Raw genomic sequence first — 17,724 nt, 5'->3', positions numbered from 1 at the left:
TCTGGGCAATGTCACAGTGTCCACTAAATAGAGCCCAAAACACAAACCAAACAACAACAAAAACCAAGGGAGGCGCAAGCCTGTGTCCCAGCTACTTAGGAGGCTGAGGCAGGAGCATTGCAAGTCCAAGGTCAGTCTGGGCAACTTAGCAAGACTCAAAAGCAAAATTAAAAAAAAAAAAAAAGGTCTGGGCATGTGGCTCAGTGGTAGAGTGCTTGTATAGCATCCTCAAGGCCCGGATTCAGGGTTCAATTTCCTGTAATAAAAAAGAAATTACAACTGAGGGAAAGTGTGACTATTTCCTTCTAGTGAAGTCAGAAGGGCCTGGGGGTGGAGAGTGAATTACAAAGGGAAGCTGAATCTTTGATCTGTTTCTGAGAAACGGTGCAATTCAGACTGTTATTGAAATTCTTCATATTTGAAGAAACCAAGGTAATATGGGCAGCTACAACATGGGAAATGTTTAATAACTTCATTATTTTTATAATTTTTTTGAGATGGTGGTCTTGCTATTTTGCCCAGACTGGCCTCAAACTTCTGGGCTCAAGTGATCCTTCAGTCTCAGCCTCCTAGGCAGCTGGGACTATAGCTGTGTGGTTCGTTCTAGCAACTTTGCTTAAATCTTATGCTTTAGGGTGGATTTACTCTGATGGGGGAAAAAATTCCTGGGTAACTGTAAAGTTGGAAGTTGAGGATTAAACAAAATTCCAGCAAGGAATGACAAGGTTCAAAAAGGTTAATAGGTTGCATAACAATTGAACTCAATAAGCACTTAAGTTTCTACTATATAAGTGACAGACACAAAGATAGATATGGTTCCCAACCTTATTTTAAAAAAAAGGAAATGGCAAATGATAAAAATTTTAGTCTTAAAAAAAAATCAAGATCCAAATTAACAACATTGCTTTATAGTCACTCAAAAATTGACAGCATTTTTCTATGTCTCAGGAGGCAGCACAAATTCAGACTTTCAAATCACTAAAACTCAAAATTGGTACTGAGGGCTCACACTGTGGCTTCACTGTTACATTTAATTCACTCATGATTATTAGTTTTGGGTGGTACTGGGGGTTGAAAACCCAGGAACTCTTATATCCCAATCCTCCACCCCCCTTTTTAAAAAATGTTTATTAGTTGTTGATAGACCTTTATTTTATTTATTTATATGTGGTGCTTAGAACCAGTGTCTCACACATGCGAGGCAAGTGCCCTACCACTGAGCCACAACCCCAGCCCCTCTCTACCCCGCTTTTTGAGACAGGATCTTGCCAAATTATTGAGGTCGGCCTCCAATTTATTATGACCCTCCTGCCTTAGCCTCCTGAGTTAGCTGGGATTACAGGTGTGCCACTATGTGCAGCCAAAATAAAAAAAAACAAGTTCAGTTCTTTTGTATCGCTTTATTATTAGTGTTCTTAGGAGTAGTTCTCAAAGTGTGGTCTGTGGACCAGACTGCTTGAGTATCATCTGAGAACTTGGTAGAAAAATCAGGGGCCTCATCCCAGACCTGCAGTCAAACCCAGGTTGAAGCCCCAAATCTGTGTTTTAACAAGCTCATGGTTGCTCTGACGTGCATTAATTTGGAGAGCCACTGGTCAAAGGCATAATAAGGTACAACCTAAGTCATCAACCCTGTGAGAATTTAAGGGGGAAAAGCCAATCGGTTGACTTTTGAAACCTGCACATAGATGTTTATAGCAGATTAATAATAAGTTTGCAAGAATAAGATGTCCATCCATAGGTGAGTGGATAAACCAAGTACCATTGACAATGTAATATTATTCAGTGCTTTAAAAAAACAAAAGACCCTGAGACAATGTGGAGGAAACAGGAGGAGTGGGAGAACAGCTCAGTGGTAAAGCTCTACTGGGCTAAATCCCTAATACTGAAGGGGGGAAAAAAGAGAAACTTAAATGCATGTTACTAAGAAGCCAATTTGAAAAGGACCACATACTATCACTCTGTGGCATTGTGAAAGACAGGTATGGAGACAGTAAAAATATCAGTGGGATGGGCTTGGTGGCCCACCCCTGTAGTCCTAGCAGCTGGGGAGGCTGAGGCAGGAGGATCCTCAGTTCAAGGACAGCCTCAGCAACTTAGGGAGACACTATCTCTTAAAAAAAGGTGGGGAGGTGGTCTGGTAGAAAACTCAGGGGCCTCATCCCAGACCTGCAGTCAAACCCAGGTTGAAGCCAAAAAAAATCTGTTTTAACAAGAACACCCCTGGTTCAATCTCTAGGACAAAACAAACAAACAAACAACAACAACAAATCAGTGGCTGCCAAGGACTGGGAGAGGTGTGAACAGAGAACACTTTGGAGGTACTCAAAATAATGCTGATATGGTAATTGTGGATGCACACCATCGTACATTTCTCTAAACCACAGAACATACATCAAGAATGACTTCCAACGTCAACTGTGGATTTGGGGTGATGTGTACAGTGACGGACTGTAACTAGCACATCACTCTGTTGGGGTGCTGATGATGGGGGACTGTGCATGTATGGAAGGACTACAGGGGACATTTTGTACCTTCCATGCAGTTTTGCATAAACCTAAACTGATCTAAAAAATAAAGTCTCAATAAAAAAACCAGAACAAAGGTTTCTCGAGAGAGGATTTTAGAAAGATAAAAATCTGAAAATTATCTACGACTTTTGTTTTAAACAGTAAGAGAACTGACCTTTTTAAAGTATGAGTTTATTCTCTAGGTTTTCTTTAATACCCACAATTTTTTTTTTTAATTTTTAATATTTATTTTTCAAGTATCGGTGGACACAACATCTTTGTTTGTATGTGGTGCATGAGGATCGAACCCGGGCCGCACGCATGCCAGGCAAGTGCGCTACCACTTGAGCCACATCCCCAGCCCCTACCCACAAATTTGTATTTTTATTGCTGCTATATTCAGAAGCTAAAAACAATTAAAAATATGTACTTTTAGCTATATTCAGAAGCTAAAAACAATTAAAAATATGTACTTTTATAAAATGCTTTTAACACCTACATAGAATGGAACTATATAAATTTTAAATTATGTTTCTCAATGATTCAATAATAAACATATGGAAAATGAAGGTAATTACAGAAAGAGCTACTGGGTTTTAAAACATTATTTGGAAATGTAAGGTAACTCATTAAAAAAAAAAAAAAAGGCTCATCACCTACCTGCTAGTTAATAAATTACTGAAAATTATCATGAATCAAGAACAATCTTCCTTGTATCTAAAAGAAAGCAGTTCTGTCCTCTCATAAACTTTTAGGTCTGAAGTATAAACAGGATTCATGTAGGTTTTGAACATCTCAAATTTTGAATACCTTATAATAATTATTTAAGACTAAGAAACTGGTAAATAATAAGTCCTCTTGATTAATTTTTGAAAAGGGCAATAAATGAATGAGATTGAGATTTGGTCACCAGGACAGTTACAAATGGCACCAAATCATAGTCCATGAAGAGCCTAGTTTGAGAGTATGTTTAATGAAGACCAAAGAAGAATATTCGGGATCTTTATAGTATCATTTAGCCAATCTAGGTTTGGCAGGCCCAGAGGTGATGAGTCCTGAGAAAGCTGAAGTTAACAAGATGCTAGATTCACATTAGCTCCAACTTCACTCACAAATCAACAATGCAAAATGACTTTTTCTATCCTTTTCATTCAAAAGAAAATTAGAACCATATTCTTATTGCTGGTGTGAGCTTCTGTTTCTAAACTTGCCATCATTTTGGTTAGCTTTTTAAAGATAAGTGAGAGCAGATGTTGATGCTATTAATGTGACCAGTGCATTAAATTTCACAATAAAAATTATTCTATAAGTCATTATTCACAATGACTCAGGACACAAATATTACAGAGGTCCCACAACTGTCCCAAGCCCTGGGATCATGAAATAGGATAATTTAGTGACCATTAAGTGGGAAATTATGAGAAATGTCATTTCTAGAATGTACTTTTTCTTTCATTTGGGTTTTTAAAAATAAGTAGACCTCACACTTTCTTCATTTAAACCTCATTTTCAGTAACTTTCTGATGGTGTTCATTTTCACATTTTCTTTGAAATAAATCAAGTTTTTAAAAAATGTCCAAATTTTGCTCACAGTAATTGATTTCAAATGTTTCTTTTGACAGTAGAGTTTTTAATTCTGTGGGGAAAAACAAAATTGACAATACCATTTTCTATGAGGGTGGCCTGAAAGTATTTGTCATTTTCTAAGCATGAAAAAAAAAAAAAATTAGATTATCCTGAATCATATAATGGAACTGAAGCTCCTAAAGAGATAGTGAATTTATAATATTAATGACATAATTAGACCTACAAATAAAAGCCATAAGGAAGCCTTATAAAAATGACTGCTACTTTTAAGTCCATACAAAGAAGGTGGCGTGGTGGCAGAGGACTAGACAAAAAAAAAAAGAAAAAAAAATCACCACCCTTACATAGGATAAACCCAGCAGCCTGTGTTACCAAGAGGTCACTTGGTTTTGTTAAATAAGTGGTCAAGGGAAGAGAGATAAAAATAAGCAAATTACTGTGATTGAAAACAGTCTGATTAAAGAAAAAAAATGCCCACCATATCACTCCATCCATCTAGGGATTTCCTGCCATGATACCAAATCAATGCCAATACAAATCAAAACTCTATCCCAAATGTTTTTGTGGGCCCTATGCAACGTTCTCAATATAAGTCACTGACAGCTTCACAATAATTTAAATCTGGGTATGAATACACACACCTGTAATTCTAGCTACTTGGGAGGCTGAGGTAGGAGGAAGGCAAGTTTGAGGCCAGCATGGGCAACATGACAAGACCCTATCTCAAAGAAATTTAAAAAAAGTGGCTGGGGACATAGCTTATAGCTTAGTGGCAGAACACTTGCCTAGCATGTGCAAGGTCCTGAGTTCAATTTTCTGTAGTGCAAAAAATAAAAAAAATAAAGGACCCAAAACAAAAACTGCTTGTCAATGGGCTGAAGATGTAGCTCAGTGGCAGAGCACTTGGCTAGCATGCCCAAGGCCCTGGGTTCAGTTCCCAGCACCAAAACAACAACAACACAAAAAAACACTTATCAAATCACTACCCACAAATCATTTAGAAGCAGAGGTAACCATAGAAAGTAAACACACATATACTGCTTTTATTATTATATAGTTGTTAGTTGAATGAAAACAAATAGCTAAAAAGTTTTCCAGTGATAGAAAAACATACTTGGGTAAGTTATGGCACAATTTTTTTGTGTATTCAGACAACAGAAATGTGTATTTTTGCACCAACTGCAAATGCAGAATTAATGAAACTAGGGAAATGAAAGGTCAAAAGGAGCCTCAAACACATCCACTATTTTAAGATTTTAGATAAAGAAGCAGAGAATAGAAAAAAAAATAAAAAAGAAAGAAACCAACATATACACCATGATAACAGTCTTTTTTTTTTTTTTTTAATGACTTCCTATTTCATCTCTTTTCTAAAAGCATTGGGACCCTTACTGTAGATTATGTATCATCTCCTCTTTGGCTATAAGGTGTGTAGTTTTGTTAACCAGAGACATCAATGAGTTCAGTTTCTGAGACCAGTCATTTAATAAATTATTGGGATCCTTGGGTCTCTGGAAGTTGATGATTCCTGCCAACCTATCTACTTTAGCAAAGATGGTCTTGTTAACTACTAGATTTGAGAGAAAAGCCTCTGACTCCTGCAAGAAAAAGACAAATTGAATTAAGACAGAATAATTACACATGATAAAGAAAACTTAAGGAAAGCATTTTAAAAATTCTTTATCCAAGAACATACAAGGCTAAAATCCATTGACTATAAAATGATAATGTACTTATCCTAACTAATGTACTTATTGTATGACAGTCAAAGGTATGAAGGGAACCTCAGTCTCTAGGGGGTCAGGGCTGAGTCGCATGTGCATTTCTCCAGACTCAACACCACTGGTGCAGGAGACCAGAGCCTTGGCAAAACGCATGTCAGTTAATTTCCTTCTCTATGTTTCCCCTTGAAAGGCACTCTGGTATAGCTTGTTGCCAGTGTAGAATTCATGCTCTACCATCTGGCACATAGCCATGGGTAAGACATTTTGCTTCTAAGACTCTAGTATCCTCATCTGTGAGAACTGTTCCCAGATTTTCCTACAGAATGGGCTTTCCAGAGCATCACGCACTGCTGGATATTTGTGTGCTAGTGTTCATTCTGTCAACGTGAAACGCAAACCTGCTCCTCTAAAAGCCCTTTTCAGGTGAACTGTAGTCAAGTCTTCCTCAGTTTTTTTTTTTTAGGTGCTTAGGATCGAACCCAGGGACGTGTGCATACTAGGAGAGTGCTCTACCACTGAGCTGCAGCCACAGCCCCTCCTCACATATTCTATTGATGCAGTTCATTTTTGTGGAAACCTAAGCATATTTATTATATATACATGTCAGACTTCAAATTAGTCAATGTAAAATTAATATTTAAGTGAAAGATTTTTTTGGGGGGAGGGAAGTGATAAGGAGTATTTTGGGGATTGAGCCCAGACCACTGAACCATAACCCCCGTCTATTAAATGTTGTGAGCCACATCCCCAACCTTTTTTATTTTTTACTTTTGATGATATTTTAATTAGCATAAATAATATCAGTAAAAAATTATGACTTAGGCTATTTTTTGGTACTCAAGCTTGAGAAACTTTCTATCACTAAAACTTACAATTAATAAAAAACCAAAATTCTTTTTTTCTCATTTAATGTTTACAAGTTGACTGATAAATTAACCAGACAATGATGTTTACTACTTACATCAACAGACAGATCGAGAAGTTGTGCCATCCTTTTCATTGTTATCCGAGTATAATATTTGGCCATTATTCTAATATTCTGGTACAGGACAGAGGGCAGGGAACACATAACAGCTGTTAGTAAGACTGAAAGTCCATTCATTTTCACATCCAAATAAGTTTACTTAAAATTTCAGACTCAAAGCTTTTATTTTTATATAACCTGCCACCAGAAGGAGGCTGGTTCTAAACTTCAAAAACAAAAATAAATGTGGACATACTTTGATTTCTGTAGTTATCTGAGAACTATTGAGTACTTTACACAACTCTTTAAATACAGTTAAAATCTATGCTTGTTTTTAACTAAATTAGTGATTAAAAAATGATCAGAGAACATCTTAGAATACTTTACCTACTTAAAGGTAACTTTCAAGTTTTCTAATTTCTGTGGAAATGACACTGGAGTTAAGACATAGAGACTCCCAGTTATTTATATCAGTGTTCTTAATAAAACACCAACACTTGCAAGGAAAAATTAGGCAGAGTGGAGAGCAGAATGGACTCATCTCAAAGCAGGCGAACCTGCGCCTGTACCAGGGCTGACAGTGACACCGACCTCCCTGGAAGCCAAGCTGCACTTTAGGCCCCATCTTTCCCATCACCCTTTAATTGCACCAGTGGCCACATTCTCTCTCTTCTCTTCCTTAAAAAACTCCATACCATCTTCATTCACATCCATATAGCCCTTGATTTAACTAACCTTCTCATCTTCAGTATTTTTTTTGTGTGTGGAAGTGGGGATTGTAGGATCTTACTGGGTGTGCCCTACCACTGAGCCACATCCCCAACCTTTTTTTATTTTTTCTTTGAGATAATGTCTCACTAGGCTATCCACACTGGCCTCAAACTTTTTGATCCTCCTGACTTAGCTTCCTGAGTAGCTGGGGTTACAGATTTGTGTCATGGTGCCCAACTTCTTGTTATCTTTAAGCCCAATCTCCATATGCACAGAGGGACTCTGAAAATATAAGCCTGGATACTTTTTGTGTGTGTGTGGTGCTGGGGATTGAACCCAGGGCCTTTTGCATGCAAGGCAAGCACTCTACCAACTGAGCTGTACCCCAGCCCCCTGGACATTATATTCTTACTTAAAAGTTTTCACTACCTGAGTGTATAAAATGTGCATGACCCTTCCCACGCCTCCTTCCTTCCAAAAGCCCTGATGCCCCTGTACTTTTGCTCAGACCACCTCATCTGCTAAAATAGCAACTTTTGGGCTGGGGATGTGGCTCAAGCGGTAGCGCGCTTGCCTGGCATGTGTGCGGCCTGGGTGCGATCCTCAGCACCACATACAAACAAAGATGTTGTGTCCGCCGAAAACTAAAAAAATAAATAAATATTAAAATTCTCTCTCTCCCTCTCTCTTAAAAATAAATAAATAAATAAATAAATAAATAAAATAGCAACTTTCCCTTGTTTCATAATCACCTCTTCCTTTTGTAAATCTTACCACACTCATCAATTTGTATGTTATCTAGTGTGACCCTTCCTCAAGGTAGAACCAGTCAATTTTCTCCTTATGCCCCAATTGACTCGCTACATACTTTTACTATAATATCTTAATATTTTTACTTATAAATACTTCTTTATTTAAACTTTTAAGAAGCTTCTTCCCATCCCACCCACTGGTACTGGGTATCTCTACCACTGAGCCTCATACCTAAGCCTTTTAAAATTTTATTTTGTGAGAGAAACTTGCTAAGTTGCAGAGGCTGGCCTCAAACTTGTGATCCTCCTGCCCCAGCCTCCTGAGATGCTGGGGTTACGAGGATGAACTACCGTGCCCAACTGACTTTTAAGCTTCCTGATGTAGGGGATGGTATTCTTTTATTTAGTTGCGGGGCGGCGGGTGATATGCGGGAGATGGTGGTATCATGGATTGAAATCAGGGGTACTCAACCACTGAGCCACATTCTCTGCCCTATTTTGTATTTTATTTAGAGACAAAGTTGCACTGAGTTGCTCAGAGCTGAGGCTGGCTTTGAACTTGTGATCCTCCTGCCTTAGCCTCCTGAGTCGCTGGGATTACAGGCATGCGCCACGACACCTGGCTGGGGATGGTATCCTATTCTCCTATGTGCCCCAACACTTTGTATTGTATCTGGCACATAGACGGCTCAAAAGAATATTTCTTATGTGAATGAATCAATATTGACACAATTCTGTGAAGATCAAAGTTCAATTTTAAGACATATTACCCATTTTCAAGATAAGCAAGTAAGTATTAGAGTAAAAACATCTCTTTCCCCCATTCTTAGGAAATGCCTTCTGGTGTTTGTTTTTTTGAAACAGGGTCTTGCTATGCTGCCCAGGCTGGGCTCGAACCTGTGATCCTCCTGCTCCAGTATCCTGAATAACTGGGATTATAGGTGTGTTCTACCATACTCAACTCTTTCTGGTTTATACACTATAAAATTTTGTCTTCCTCAAATAAAACATTCTAAAATACAATTACCTTTTCTGAAAAGCCAAAAATAAGAGGAAAAAAAAAAAAAAAGATAAGATAGAGGACACACTATGGGAAATAAAGAGCACACATCTAAACAATAAACTTTGTACATTACTACTACCTAGGGCATAAAGGGGAAACAAATCCTAAGGTGAAGAATTAAAAACATAACATCCTACTAATTAGAATTTTAAAAAATCCTGAAGAATCATTTGATTACCAAATTTAAAAACTAATATTTTAGCTGAGCGTGGTGGCGCATGCCTATAATCCCAAAGGCTCGGGAGGCTGAGGCAAGAGGATCACAAGTTCAAAGCCAGCTTCAGCAAAAGCGAGGTGCTAAGCAAGTCAGTGAGACCCTGTCTCTAAATTAAATACAAAACAGGGCTAGAGATGTGACCCGGTGGTTGAACGCCCCTGAGTTCAAAAGAAAAAAAAAGTTTAGCCAGGTGCAATCGCACATGTCTATAATCCCAGGAGGCTTAGGGAGGAGGAGGCAGGAGGATCACAAGTTCAAGGCCTTCCTTAGCAATTTAGTGAGGCCCCAAATAACTTAACAAGACCCTGTCTCAAAATTTTTAAAAATGGGGCTGAGGTTGTGGCTCAGCGGTAGAGCCCTTGCCTCACATGCACAAGGCCGTGGGTTCGATCCTCAGCACCACGTAAAAATAAAATAAATAAGTGAAATAAAGGTATTGTGTCCAACTATAACTAAAAAATAAATATTAAAAAAAAATTTTTTTAAAAATGATTTTCTTAAAAAAGTGCAGGGGTAGAGGATGTAGCTCAGTGGTAAAGTGCTCCTGAGTTCAATCCCCAGTACTTTGAAGGAAAAAAAAAACCCATGGTGGCATGTACCTGAAATCCCAGCTACTTGAGAAGACAAAGCAGGAGGATTGAGTGTTTGTGAGGCCAGTCTTGACAACACAGCAAGACTGTCACCAAAAAAGAAGGAAGGAAAAAAGAAAAAATTTTAAGTGGTACGGTGTTCGCCACGTGGCTTGGAGGCCAAGGCAGAAGGATCACAAATCCAATGCTAACCAATCAAAAATAAAAAGGGTAGGACATGGCTCAGTGATAAAACACCTCTGGGTTCAATCCCAAGACGATGCAGAAAAGTAAATTCACTAGTTGAAGGTTAAAATAAAAACTGGCATCTCTATCATGCAGATTCTTACATGTTCAACAACTCTGTTCTTCAAGTCTTTCCACCTTTTTTCACCTTCTTCTGTAGAAGCAAAAACATCAGTTGCAGGACTCTCAAGGGAACCTTTCCTTAATTCCATCCCATAGTCTTCAACAAGTGTGGACCAACGCATCAACTCCATTGTAGTAAAAAGCTTTAAAAGATCCCTGTGAATTATAGAAAATTTAATATTCTAAATCCATCAAAATGAAGGTTTACCATCCCCAATCCAAAAATCCAGAATCCAAAATGCTCCAAAGTCTGAGATCTTCTGAGACCTGACATGATGCCACAATTAGAAATTCTAAACTTGATTTCATACATTTGAAGGCAGGTTGTGATAATTTTAAAATGCCGAACTTATGTGTGAATAAGTGTAAGAAAACAACTGATTTTTGGTAGTACAAAAAGTCACAGGAATAATGGTGTGACAGTGTCACTTTTGCTTTCTGATGGTTCAATATACATAAACTTTGTTTCGTGTACAAAACTATTAAAAATATTGTTATGAGCCAGGCATGGTGGCATATACCTGTAATGCCAATGACTCAGGAGGCTAGGTCAGTAAAGTCACAAGTTCAAGGCCAGCCTAGCTAGACCCAGTCCCAAAAGAAAAAATAAAAAGAGCTAGGGATTTAGCTCAGTGATAAAGTGCCCCTGATTTCAATCTCTAGTATCCCACCAAAAAGTTGAGTTTAGGGGCTGGGATTTTGGCTTGGTGGCAGAGCACTTGCCTTGTGGGTGTGAGGCACTGGGTTCGATCCTCAGCACTACATAAAAATAAATAAGTAAAAATATTGTGTTCATCTACAACTAAAAAAATATTTTAAAAGTATGAGTTTAACGTACTCAAATCAATAAATGTAATTAATTGAAAGCCACATCACAATGAATGGGGAAAAGCCAAAAGCACTTCCTCTAAAATCAGAATAAGACAGGACATTCACTCTTACCACTCCCATTCAATATAACACTAAAAATTCTAGCCAGAGCCAGCACAGAAGTGCACACCTGTAATCCCAGTGACTCAGGAAGTTGAAGCAGGAGGATCGTAAGTTTAAGACCTGCCCTCAGCAATGTACTGAGACCCAGTCTCAAAAAAAAGAAAAGAAAAGAAAAAAGAAATTCTAGCCAGAGCAATTAGGCAAGAGAAGAAAATAAAAAGAATAAAAACAGGAAAGGAAGAAGTCAAATTATCACTGCTTGTAGATGATATATATGATCCTACACTCAGAAGATCTAAAAACCTCCACCAGAAGGCTATTAGAGCTAAATAACAAATTTAACAAAATAGCAGATACAAAATCAACATACAAAAATCAATAGCTTTCCTATATACCAGAAATGAAGCTGTTGAGACAACCTAGGAATAAATTTAATCAAGGAGGTGAAAGACATGTACAATAAAAACTATAGAACACTGAAGAAATTAAAGAACACCATAGAAGATGGAAAGAACTCCCATGTTTATGGATAGGCAGTATTAAGATTATTAAAATGGCCATATTACCAAAATACAGATTCAATGCAATCCCCAATGACATTTTTAACAGAGTTTGGGGAAAAAAACAGTCCTAATATTCATGGAAGAATAAAAGACCCAGAATAGCCAAAGCAATTCTAAGCAAAAGAAAACAAAACAAAAATGATATTGGAGGCATCATATTACCTGACTTCAAATTATACTACAGAGCTATAGTAATAAAAACTACTGGCATAAAAATAGCATAGAGTGTGAAACAGAAAAGATGACGACACAGAGACAAACCCACACAGATACAGTAATCCTTGACAAAGGTGCCAAAAATATGTTGGCAAAAAAGATAGCCCGTTTAACAAATGGTGCTAGGAAAACAGGCTATCCATATGGAAAAGGATGAGACTATATCCTTCTCTCTCATCCTGAGCAAAGAATTAACTCAAAGACCTAGGAATTAATCCAGGAACTTTCCAGCTCCTACAAGAAAATGGAAGGTCAATATTCCAACACACAGGTGGAGACAAGGATTCTTTAATAGAACTCCTAAAGTTCAAAAAATAATACCAACAATTAATAAATGGTACAGCATCAAATTAAAAAGCTGCACAGCAAAGGAAACAAGAATATAAAAACAGAACCTACAGAATGGGAGAAAATCTTTGCTAACTACTCTTCCAAAAGAGGATTAATACCAGAACGTATAAAGAACTCAAACTTCCAACAAAAAACCCAAATAACCTAATCAGTAAATGGGCAAATGAATTGAAGACACTTCTCTAAGGAAGATATACAAGTGGATAAAAAACACATAAAAATATCCTAAACATCTTTATCAATCAGGGAAATGTAAATCAAAACTGCACTGAGATTCCATCTCACTCCAGTTACAAAGGCACCATCAAGCACACAAACAATAAACTCAGTGTGGTGGTGCACACCTGTAAATCCCAGTCACTTAGGAGGTTGTGCAGGAGGATCACAAGCTCAAGGGCAGTCTTGCAACTTAGTGAGATCTTGCCTTAAAAATTAAAAAAGGGGGCTGGGGATGTGGCTCAAGCGGTAATGTGCTCACCTGGCATGCACGGGGTGCTGGGTTCAATCCTCAGCACCACATAAAATAAAATAAAGATGTTGTGTCCACCAAAAAAAAAAAAAAATTAAAAAAGGCCTGGGCATGTAGCTCAGTGATAATGTGCCGCAGGTTCAATCCCTAGTACCAAAAGCAAAAAAAAAAAAAAAAAAAGAGGGCTGGGGCTATGGCTCGGTGGTAGAGCACTTGCCTTGCACATATGAGGCACTGGGTTCGATTCTTAGCACCACATAAAAATAAATAAATAAAGATATTGTGTCCATCTATGACTGAAAAGAATTTAAAAAAAGAAAAAGAATATGAACAATAATAAATGATGGAGAGGATATGGAAAAAAAAAAGGAACACTTACACTGTTGGTGGAATTGTAAATTATTACAATCACTATGGAAATCAGTGTGAAATTTCCTCAATAGAATAGGAAAGGAAGCCAGGCATGATACATGCACACCTATAATCCTGGCTTGCTTGCAAGGCTAAGATAAGATGATTCCAAGTTCAAGGCCAGCCTTAGCAGCTTAGTGAGACCCTGTCTCAAAATAAAAATAAAAACAGTGGGGATGGGGCTGTAGATCAGTGGCAGGGTGCTTGCCTAGCATGTGTGAGGCACTGGGTTCCATCCTCAGCCCAACATAAAAATAAACAAATAAAATAAAGGCATTCTGTCCATCTACAACTACAAAAAAATTAAAAAATAAATGAAATAAATAAATAAAGAAACAAAGACAAGACTAGGAATGGAACTATCACATGACTCAGACACACCACTCCTCAATGTCTATCCTAAAGAAGTCATTATTCTACAATGATTCATGCACACCATATTTATAGCAGCACAATTCATAATAGCCAAACTATGGAACCAGCCTTGGACTCTAGGTATCCATCAACAGAGAAATGGATAAAGAAAATGTGTATATATGCAATGGAATTTCATTCAGTCATAAAGAATAAAATTATGCCATTTGGAGGCAAGTGGATGGCACACTTAAGAGCTTTATGTTAAGCAAAATAAGCCAAACTCAAAAAGTCAAGAGTTCTATGTTCTCTCTCATATGTGGAAGCTGGAGAAGAAAAAAGGAAAAAAGGCAGTGATATGGACTCATGAAAATGGAAGGGAAAACAGCAGAGTAAAGGGAGCAGGGAAAGGGAGAAGGGGAGGGAAAGAGGAAATACTAGGGAATGACATGGACCAATTTATATTGTGATAACAAATGCATGTATGAATATGTAACAATGAGTCCATTATGTATAGTTATAGAAAATAATATACAAAATAGAAAACAAAGGGAAAAACACTGTTGAAATTACGTTCAGGCTATGTTTATGAGGTATACATGAAACAAGCAAATTTTGTGTTTAGACTTGGGTCCCATCCCCAAGATATCACACTGTGTATATGCAGATATTTCAAAAACAAAAAACTCTTGAAATCAGAAAGCATATCTGTTTTACATGACAGATTATCAAAAGTGTGTTTTTTGGTACTGGAGATTAAACCCAGGACACTTTATTGCTGAGATATACCCCCAGGCCTTTTTTTCTTTTTATTTTTTAGTTTTCGGCAGACACAACATCTTTATTTGTATGTGGTGCTGAGGATTGAACCCAGTGCTGCACGCATGCCAGGCAAGCGCACTACCGCTTGAGCCACATCCCCAGCCACCCCCAGGCCTTTTTACTTTTTATTTTGAGATAGTTCTCGGTAAATTGCAGAATCTGGCCTTGAACTCACAATCCTGCCTTAGCCTCCTGAGTCTCTGGGATTACAGGTGTGTGCAGGCTGAATTTGGAAATAGTTCCGATCTCAAGCATTTCAGATAAAGAATTTTTAGCGTGCATAATAGCAAACTTCAAAAAGTCAACAGTTTTTATACCTTTCTATTTAGTAAAAGAAAACAAATTGAGGGCTTGGGTCGTGGCTCAGTGGTAGAGCACTCACCTAGCACATGTGAGGCCCTGGGTTCGATCCTCAGCACCACATAAAAGTAAATAAAATAAAGGTATTGTGTCCAACTACAACTAAAAAATAAATATTAAAATAAAGAAGACAAATTGATTGCTATTCAACTGATTTTACTATCACTTTGCCCATAATTCCAAAAAAAGCACTGCCCTACTTAACATTCTGCTCTCTCCTGTCAATCTCTGAAATAACTGTAAACACATTAATGAAGCAGATTAAAAAGAAAAAAAAAAAAAAACAACCTCTTAAAACGTAAAAATCCATCATGCTTATTGTGAGCATATCTGTTTTCCATGACAGATTATCAGAAGTGTGTACTTCCAAAAAATACAAGTCCTGGACTATTAACAATAAATTTATAAAAGAGCTAATTAGTTGCTCAAGTTGGCTTGATACAAAACTTCTAAATAAGTAGTTAAGAATAAACTGTCATAATCTCATTACGTTAATTTCTAATGCAATACTAAAAACACCTCACCACTTAATTATTTCTAGTTTCCACATATAAGAGAACATAGAACCCTTGACTGTGAGTTTGGCTTATTTTATTTAACATAATGCTCTAGTACAATCTATGAGCAATCGATTAAGGAGTGTACACTCAGGTGAGACAATTTTCTTTCAAAATGGTTTTTCTAATGAGACATACTATGCTAATTACAAAAGCACTTACTTGTACTTGGGAATTTCTTCTAACTTCTTGTCACCACTTATTCGGTGAACCAAATCTGACTGTTCATTGTCAAAGGGAGCCAGGATAACATAGAGAACAACACTTTTCAGAGCCTAAAAACGTTAAACAACACAACAGATTATATTCAAGACTAAAAATGTAATGGAAACTTTGGCAAGAACTGAAAAATTATGGAATGATTATACATATTAATTTTAAATTTTGAACTCCAAAAGTACTAGGGGGAGCCAGGCCCAGTGGCACATGCCTATAATCCCAGTGACTCAGCAGGCTGAGTCAGGAGGATCTCAAATTCCTCAAATTCAAGGCTAGCTTCAGTAACTTAGCAGTGCCTTAGGCAACTTAGCAATATGTGATCTCGAAATAAAAAATAAAATTAAAAAGGGATAAGGATGTGGCTCAGTGGTTAAGCACTGGGGAATTCAATCCCGGTACAAAAAAAAAAAAGAAAAAGCATTAGGGGGAAAAAAACCTTACCAGGCTGCATTTTTAATTTCTTTCTGGAATATTTAGTTTTTATAAATCCATTAAGATAAATATTTGCTACTTTCTAATTTAAATTACTACCTCGACTAACATTTTTTAAAACTTTTTTTTTTTTAATGTGCTGGAGATCGAATCCAGTTCCTCATGCGCTAGGCAAGCACTCCACCAGTAAGCCACAACCCCCAAAACATTCATTTTTGACAAAGGTATACAGGAAAAGTTCTTACAATAAGCTGGCAACATAAACACAGAATATACACATAAGCTACTTAAAACAGCCTTTGTAAATGAACTTTCCAAAGTAATACTTTGTTAGCAGGTGACCAGCTGTACATAAAAAACATTAAACTGGACACCATGGTGCACACCTATAATCTCAGCAACTTAGGAGGCTGGGGCAGGAGAATCCCAAGTTCAAGGGTAAGCCTAAGCAAGGAGACCCTCTCTCAAAATGAAAACTAAAGACAGGGGACACAGCTCAGTGGCAGAGACCCTGGGTTCAACTCCCAGTGCTGCAAAACAAAACAAAACAAAAAATTAAGCCTACATATCTTCGAAAGTGATATGTAATTTAAATTATTGCCCAACTAGTCTTATACAGTAAGGATATACTGAATAGAAAGAGGCACCACAGAACTGCACTAAATTACTACAGTTACAATGTTTTGAAATAAGAAGACCCAAGATTTTCTAACTAACAAGTATCAGTGTCAATTATTAGAATATCTTACCTGTTGCCACTTTTCGCTTTCTGCCTGTATACAGGGAGTATCATATATTGCTCTGTAGTGCTTACAAATAGACAAATAGGATCCCTCATGCTGATCCAGTTGAATCATTAAATTATAGTATTTCAACTTTAATTTCTGAAAAAAAAGTTGACAAAATAAATTGGGGTTCATGGGTCTTATTCAAACTCTGTTAAAATAAACACAGTCACAAATATGCTCACCTCTGTGTTTTCTTCTTGGAAAAATTTGGTGTTAATTTTCTTGCTGATAATTTGTGTCCGAATATAATCCTTTACGGCAAGGCAGAGCCTCATTTGCTCCAGAATAAATTCCACTCGCTCTTTTTTTTCCATTGACCCATAGGTTTCCACCTAGCAGAATAATTCCCCAAATAATATTATAATATTTAGTTGCAACAAAATTAAAAAGGCCACTGTCAAATAAGAATCTTCATGAACATACAGTAATGACAATTAAATAAAAAGGGATGGAGATATAGCTCAATGGTAGAGCACGCTTGGGATCAATCTTCAGTACTGAGGGGAAAAAAATGATTTACACCATACAATGTAAAGAATAAATCAGATTAAACACGATGAAAAATGTTTCTGATATAGTATTTGGTGTATAAATGCATAAAGTCCAGGATGACACTCAGACAAGAAAGAATGAAGGCTGTTATTATTTTATTTTGATGTGAAAATATTTTCACCATCTTTGTAATTGTTCATTTAGGAAAATTACAAATACACAAAATGACCACTGATGTTTCATTTACACAACTTTACGTACTTTCCACATGTCAATTACTTTGAAGCAAAT

The 17,724-nt window shown here is 37.1% G+C and overlaps 1 protein-coding gene across 1 annotated transcript in view; it reads right to left on the bottom strand.

Moving 5' to 3' along the window:
* Positions 1 to 5,120: 5,120 nt before the first annotated feature.
* Psmd12 (proteasome 26S subunit, non-ATPase 12) overlaps positions 5,121 to 17,724 on the bottom strand; it is a 28,879-nt gene continuing 16,275 nt past the window's right edge. The window contains exons 6-11 of the mRNA XM_027946302.2: positions 17,124 to 17,273; positions 16,903 to 17,037; positions 15,665 to 15,777; positions 10,448 to 10,622; positions 6,783 to 6,860; positions 5,121 to 5,695 (exon numbers count right to left, since the gene is read on the bottom strand). Of these exons, the coding sequence (XP_027802103.1) occupies positions 5,486 to 5,695; positions 6,783 to 6,860; positions 10,448 to 10,622; positions 15,665 to 15,777; positions 16,903 to 17,037; positions 17,124 to 17,273 (861 nt within the window). The 3' untranslated portion in view covers positions 5,121 to 5,485. The remainder of the gene's footprint in view (positions 5,696 to 6,782; positions 6,861 to 10,447; positions 10,623 to 15,664; positions 15,778 to 16,902; positions 17,038 to 17,123; positions 17,274 to 17,724) is intronic.

The sequence above is a fragment of the Marmota flaviventris genome, chromosome 17 (assembly GCF_047511675.1).
Source record: "Marmota flaviventris isolate mMarFla1 chromosome 17, mMarFla1.hap1, whole genome shotgun sequence".
Taxonomy (NCBI): domain Eukaryota; kingdom Metazoa; phylum Chordata; class Mammalia; order Rodentia; family Sciuridae; genus Marmota; species Marmota flaviventris.
Note: the sequence above shows the minus strand (reverse complement) of the source record. Positions and strands in the feature narration are given on the sequence as shown.